Source organism: Anastrepha obliqua, chromosome 3, assembly GCF_027943255.1.
Source record: "Anastrepha obliqua isolate idAnaObli1 chromosome 3, idAnaObli1_1.0, whole genome shotgun sequence".
Lineage (NCBI taxonomy): Eukaryota > Metazoa > Arthropoda > Insecta > Diptera > Tephritidae > Anastrepha > Anastrepha obliqua.
Window position 1 is genome coordinate 66256114 of NC_072894.1, and position 7391 is coordinate 66263504.

Sequence of the window (7391 nt, forward strand, 5' to 3'; positions counted from 1 at the left end):
TACTGTCGAAGTAGACATAAGAAACGTCGACCTTTTCGCAGTTCATCATTACTAAACTAAGTGCCTTGATCACAGCTTAATATTCTTCAAAGAAAGGGAGTTTCGAAAAAGTGTCAAACTTGATGCAAAATTTTTTAACATTCAACAAACTTCTATCAGAATCTCTTATTTTTATTTGGAATTTGTAGAAAGTCTTTGGGTGTGCAGTTTTTCAGCCTATTTAATTCTGATATAAGAAAGTGGAGTTTGAAGCGGATCAAAATTTTCTTTAATATAAAATCATTTATTCACAGACAGTGTTGCGAAAGTTGTCTATGTAACGAATTTTAATTGATTTTTTTTTATTTTTTGTATACCTTCGTTTATATTTTTAGTTCTGGTTAAAGAGTTTGAAAACTTTAAGAGTTGTATGAAAACTTGTCAACTTTTTCGTATATTTTAATTTTTCGGATAAATCTTTCTTACTTACATTTTTCCACTTTGTGTCAATCTCACTTTTAATCGTTCGTCTCTTTGCAGGCCAAAATGCTGGAGAACTCGCATGCTTGGATGGGCGCTTCGAGCTCTTCAACAATTGCCGGTTTGTATGAGAAAATGTATAATATTTACATATAAGCATTCCTTTATTGAGTGTTTGGCCGGGCTCCTCCTCTAATTTGTGATGTGTAATACATATTTACATATGCAAAAATTATGAATGCTTAAAACTTAAAATCATAGCCCAGAAATAGAAAATAATGAAAAAACTATTTTAAGCCGTCATTGAATTTTATCATCAAAATAAAGCGAAAACCATCGTCTATTATTTTGTGTAATTGTGTTTTAGCCAAAATGCATGAGAATACAGAATCTAGCGCTACCGTATTTTAATGCCTTGAGTAAAATGTAAAAAAGTAAAGGGTTTTCCAATAAGAGGTGTTATTCCTGTAAAAGACTAATGGTTTCGTTGCTTGTGTGGCACGTAGCGCCGTCTTGTTGAAAATAAATACCATCCAATTCCGGCCATAAAAAATCGTTAGTCATCTCCCGATAGCGCAATCCATTCATCGTAACTGCTGCTCCAGCTTCATTTTCGAAAAAGTATATTAAGACCCAATGACTCCGCCGGACCATAAACCGCACCAAACTGTCACACGTTGCGGATAGAGAGGCTTTTTAACAATAACTTTTGGATTCTCTGAGCCCCACATCCGAAAATTTTGCTTGTTGATGAAGCCACCGAGGGGGAAACGGCCCTCATCACTCAAGATGATTTTTCGATGGAATTTCGGATCATTTTCATACATTTCAACGACCCAATCAGCAAAGATACGACGTTGTTGATGATGGGCCGGCTTGAGTTCTTTTGTTAACTGGACTTTATAAGCCTTAAGACCCAAATCTTTATGCAAAATACGGTGTAATAAAGTTTGTGGAATGCCTAATTCCAAAAAAACGACGAGGAATGGATAAACCTGGGGTTTCTTCAACACTTTTGGCTACAACAGCAATATTTTCGGCTGTTCTTGAGCGACGTGAACGGATTTTATTCTTCACATCACTAACTTGCCCCAACAGCTCGAATTTTTTCACCAATTTCTGTATTGCGGTCCGACAAGGTGCTTCACGATGACCCCAAAAATGTTCGAGTTTTACGAACCGTCTCTGCCAAATTTTCACCATTTTTATAGTGAATTTTAATAATTTCAATACGTTGTTTAAGCGTGTATCGTTCTATTTTTATTAATGGCGTAGTTTCTACTTGTCAAATATCAAAAAATAACAGCTTCAAAAGTAGCATCTACCGAAATAGCGGGCTATTCAAAATAACACCTGTTATTGGAAAACCCTTTATTGAAAAATATTATTTTCTTCGAAAATGTAAACCTTAAGGTTATTGAAACTTGCAAATGGTCATCCTTTAAGAACAACATATCCCAAAATTCGTGAATTTTTTTGTTGAAATAATTGTCGGAAATGAGAAGCGGAGTGTGAGGAGCTTGAGATGCTGGCCAATAGGAACAACGTCAGAAAATTCTACCAGAAGCTTCGGCGGCTTACAGAAGGTTTTAAAACCGGGGCGTTTTCCTGTAAGAACAAAGACGGCGATCTGGTGACTGGCATCCATAGCGTACTTAAATTATGGAGGGAACACTTCTCGAATGCTAAGATCCCGATACCCCAATCGTTGAGGACGGAATTGTCGTTCCGCTACCCGACCATGACGAGGTGAGGATAGCGATAACACGGCTAAAGAACAAAAAAGCCGCGGGCGCCGACGGACTGCCGGCTGAGCTATTCAAACATGGCGACGAGCAGCTGGTAAGGTGCATGCATGCGCTTCTATGCAAAATATGGTCGGATGAAAGCATGCTTGCCGATTGGAACTTAAGTGTGCTCTGCCCAATCCATTATCCCGGGATTAGTCTTCTAAATATCGCCTATATAGTTTTAGCCAGTAGTATTGTGTGAAAGGCTGAAGCCCACCATCAACCAACAGATTTGACCTTATCAGTGTGGCCTTAGACCTGGAGAGTCTACCATCAACGAGATATTCACAATACACCAAGTCTTGGAAAAGACCCATGAAAGGAGAATCGACACACACCATTTTTTCGTCGTATCCTCTAATACGGCTATGCAATATGACGTTGCTCAATACGAGCAGCGCCGTTAGAATTGGGAAGGACCTCTCAGAGCCGTTTGATACCAAACGAGGTTTCAGACAGCTTTACGACGAGATAGACATAGCGCAGCGAATAAAGTTCCGACGGCTACGCTGACTAGGTCATGTCGTGCGAATGGATACAAACGCTCCGGCTCTGGAAAGTATTCAATGCGGTACCGCTAGCAGAAGAAGAGGAAGACCTCCTCTGCGTTGAAAAGATCAGGCGGAGAAGGACTTGGCTTCACTTGGTGTGCCCAAAAATTGGCAGAAAATGGTTCTTTCGAGGATAGAAAAAAGATTGGAAAACCACACACTTGACGTTCTGTTGAGAATATTGCTGCTGTAGCACAAAGTGTTGCTGAACAACCTTCAGCAACGATATCTCGACGTTCTCAACCATTAGGCATTCATGAATCGACTGTTTGAATTTTACCCGTAGGTTGGTTGTGGACATTTAAATTGTGTAATTTTTCTCATATAATTGCTAAGAGCCGTGTTTTCAATAAAAAATAGTGAAACATGAAGAAATCTATGTTTTTACATGTTTTTGTCTAAAACAACTACCAGACGCGTCTTTTGAAAGACCCTTTACTATTATATGCGTATACTGACGTGCCATATCGGAAAATTAGAATTATTAACTTGTTTGAGCCATCTCAATTTATCATGCAACAGCTTCGCTAATTGTCAAACTACAAATATTTTGCATGAAATAACTTCTTCTCTTTTTTTAGTGTTGAATTTATTGTTTGCGTGAGAAGAGTCTGCAGTTCACCGCAAGCAGAGTGTAGAGTACAGTGCGATCTAGTTGTGTAAAATTCCTGGCAAATAGTGCATTCTAATAGGCAATTTTTTTTTAAATGGATCTTCTACAGCGATCCTTTGATGACTAATAATAACGCTCGGAACAACGAAGAAGCTGCTTGCATCTGTCGAGTCTAATTTTCTTCAGGCGCGTTGTCAAAAGATGGTCAGGCGACGTAAGGTTTTCATGTGGATATCATCTGTAATTTGTTTTTACATGGAATTTGGTCCCATGCATTCCTTTCCCAGGGCATGATTTTCTGCTTTTTTAGGGGATTACTGCGAATTATTTCTCTAACAGCTTTAAAGGCTGCACTGGTTCGAACCATACGTCGTCTTGACCACTTCTTGTTATGTCTGTCACTTCAGTCGTTTGAGAGAAACAATTGATCGTGCGGTAAACAACCATTCTCAAAATATTTAGTTTTTTAAGCAATTCTATCTCTCTTGCACTTTTGCCACACTTTTGCAGTACAATCACTGCAAGGCGATTCTTTAACTCCCTACTCCATTGCGACAAAACTGAGTATAATTTATGAGTAGACAGTGCAAACGAACAAAAGAAAAACTAACGAAATTTTTTCCGCGAATTTGTTCTCGTCATATAAATTGTAAAATTTGTCACAAAATTTATGGTAAAACTAAGTATTACTACACATATATAATTATATATAAAGCGTTTTTCAGTAAGAGCGCCGGCTTGTTACTGTAGACCAATGACTTCACATAACCCCAAAGAAAATTGTCTAGAGGCGTCAAATCACACGAACGCGGCGGCCATTCGACCGGTCCATTTCTGGAAATAATGCGCTCATCGAACTTACTCTTCAACAAATCAATTGTAGCGTGTGCTGTGTGGCTTGTGGCCCCGTCCTGTTGAAACCACATGTCGTCTAAGTCCATACCATTCAATTGCGGCCAAAAATAATCGTTTATCATATCGCGGTATCGATTTCCATTCACAGTAACGTGGCGATCGTTCTCGTCAACGAAAAAATATGGGCCAATTACGCCGCCGGCATGTAAACCGCACCAAACAGTGATTTTTTCGGATGCAACGGTGCCTCATGAATCACGTGTGGATTACTTTCTGCCCAGTAACGCATATTTTGCTTGTTGACAAAGCCATTGAGCCAAAAGTGAGCTTCATCACTGAAGATGATTTTTTGGAAAAAATGCTCTTAAAGTAGCAGCAACAGAACAATTATTTTCATAAAAAATTTGCATGATTTGCAATCGTTGCTCAAATGTGTAGCGTTCCATGATGAAATGTATACTAATGAAGTTTACAAATGGCAAGCGAAAAATAAAAAATATTGCGTCGTTCGCCCTCCCTATCGGAAAAAAGTTGAAGCGCACCTATTGAAAAACGCCTTATATGTATGTATGTTTATATAATTGGCGCGAACACCCTTTCTAGATGCTTGGCCGAGCTACTCCTCTTATTTGTGGTGTGCGTCTTGATGTTGTTCCAGATGGAGGGACCTACAGTTTCAAGCCGACTCCGAACGGCAGATATTTTTATGAGGAGCTTTTTCATGGCAGAAATATTCTCGGAGGTTTGACATTGCATGCCGCGGGGCGACTGCTTTATAAAAAACTTTTTCGTCATGCTAGGCAATTAGTGCGCTTCAATTTGCATGAGTAGTAGTTTTTGTTGCTGAGTAATGAAAAAACAAACCTTCTAGAGTGCTTCTGCTAGTTCGGAGTCGCTTAAAACTATAGATGCCTCCATTTCTAAGAAAACATCAAATTGGATAAAAGCTTGGCCAAATACTTAATAATTAAATTATTTGCCTTTGTGTCGAGTGTAAAAACTTAGTTTAAAATAAATCAATTTATGCAATTTATTTATTTAAATTTATTTTTATAACTTTAGTGGTGGTTTATTGCATAATGAATTCTCGCTTGTTTTTCTTCCAGCAGACAGTTACCAATATCAATTACAATCCATGTGGCAGAAATGTTGGAATACTAATCAAAGCCTAATGCATCATATGCGCTTCCGTGAACGTGGTCCACTTAAATCGTGGCGGCCCGAAACAATGGCCGAAGCTATTTTCAGTGTACTAAAGGAGGGTCTGTCGCTTTCGCAAGCGGCACGCAAATACGACATTCCTTACCCGACATTTGTTTTGTATGCGAATCGTGTGCACAACATGCTTGGCCCGTCTATAGATGGTGGGCCTGATTTGCGGCCAAAAGGTCGTGGCCGTCCACAGCGTATATTACTCGGTATTTGGCCGGATGAACATATTAAGGGCGTTATAAAGACAGTTGTCTTTCGCGATTCAAAGGATCTCAAAGATGATAGTCTGGTACCACATTTACCCTATGGTCGGCATTCGGTAAGTGCCGTGTTAAATCGATCTTTCTTTTATTTTTTATTTCTTTGGCTGATAATATGCAGCATTACTAACTGTATTAGTATTTCTAGCCCATGTTTCCATTTCAGGATGGTCCCATGAACTATCCTGGCATGAGTGGGCCTTGTCCGAATGGTGTACCGACACCCACCGGTGATCAGATGTCACAGGAAGCCACCGCTGCTGCAGTAGCTGCTGTTGCTCATAATATTCGGCAACAGATGCAATTGGCGGCAGTCGTTCAACATCAACATCCTTCGGAGGGTCCGTCAGGCTCCAACCTCTTTAACTTACCACCGCATTTACAACCACAGTTAGCTGCCGCGACAGCTGGCTCTAGTGGACCTGCCCCCGGCGGACATGGCTCGGTACCGTTGCCAAAGACGAGTATTTCTCCTGCGCTTAGTACCACATCGAATCCCGGTGCAGGTGCAATGCTTGGACCACGGCATACACTATCGCCTTGCGGTCCTGGTTTGCCAGGCCTACCGCCTAACTTGCCACCTAGCATGGCAATGGCATTACATATGGGGCGTTGCGATCCATCTTCTGTGCTCAGCCAGCAGCAACAGCATCAACTTCAACATCTGCATATGCAGCAACACCAACAACAGCAACATCAGCAACACCAGCACCAACAACATCAGCAACAGCAACATGCTCTCGGTTACGGTGTTAGTTCCATGCCGCATCTCGCAGGAGCATCTGCAGCTTCCATACCAGCCACAGCAACAACATCTTCCAGCCATCTGTACCAGCAACATCAGCATCAACATCAGCAACAGCAATCACAAATTCAACAGCAACACCAGCACCATCAATCGGCAAGCATCGGCGACACAGATCCAAAAGTGAAATGTTCATCTCCTGCATCATTACTTGAACATCGTCGGACCAGTCCAAGCGGCGAGTCACATCTACACTCAACCTTGACCGAACTGGGTTTGGACATAGGCTATAAGACAACGCGCAGCAGCGCTTACTCACCAACGCGTCTCTTCTCCGAGGACTTGGCGGCCTTGGTAGGTGCCAGTGAAGATTCCCCGCCTGGCACGACGGCGGCATCTACTATTGTAAGCAGTACCAGCACGGTAACGACTTCGGCAATCACTGGCGGTCGCACGGAAATTAGTATAACCTCCAGCGCAACGAGCGGTAATATAAGTTCCAGTAGTATAAAAACCGAACCCATCACGACAAGTAGCGAATAAGCAAACACTTAACAATGTATTGTATGTTTGTATGTATGTGTGTATGCATGTATGTAGGGATGTATGTATGTAATTATTTACTTTATTTAAGTTACAGAGATATGTTGGTGGTGCAATATATTTTCGGAGGAAAAATTTAGTTATTAAAATTTCGTGAAAAATCGAATTCTACTTTTAATTCGACATAGAACCGAGCCACAGTCAGTTTGACAGTTATTTGAAAGCGAACGATTGAATACTTTTCAGATACTCATAACCCGCGCACAATAATTCAATCGAAATGAACCCTAAATCATTTACTCAAAAATTCATTTTAAATTCAAATATGATATAATAGTGCTCCAGTAAATCTTAAGGCTCTAC

The 7391-nt window shown here is 40.6% G+C and overlaps 1 protein-coding gene across 1 annotated transcript; it reads left to right on the forward strand.

Moving 5' to 3' along the window:
- Window positions 1–525: 525 nt before the first annotated feature.
- Window positions 526–7167, forward strand: LOC129242296 (protein bric-a-brac 1-like). Its single transcript, XM_054878863.1, has 3 exons — window positions 526–580; window positions 5378–5799; window positions 5889–7167. Exons 1-3 carry the CDS (start codon window positions 526–528, stop codon window positions 7026–7028), a joined length of 1617 nt encoding a protein of 538 aa, XP_054734838.1. The 3' UTR covers window positions 7029–7167.
- The last annotated feature ends 224 nt before the right edge of the window (window positions 7168–7391 follow it).

Coding starts and splice junctions, on each gene's coding strand:
- LOC129242296 (XM_054878863.1), top strand. CDS start 526: ATGCTGGAGAACTCGCATGCTTGGATGGGCGCTTCGAGCTCTTCAACA. Junction 581..5,377: donor GAGCTCTTCAACAATTGCCG/GTTTGTATGAGA, acceptor TTCTTCCAGCAG/ACAGTTACCAATATCAATTA. Junction 5,800..5,888: donor TACCCTATGGTCGGCATTCG/GTAAGTGCCGTG, acceptor TAGTATTTCTAG/CCCATGTTTCCATTTCAGGA.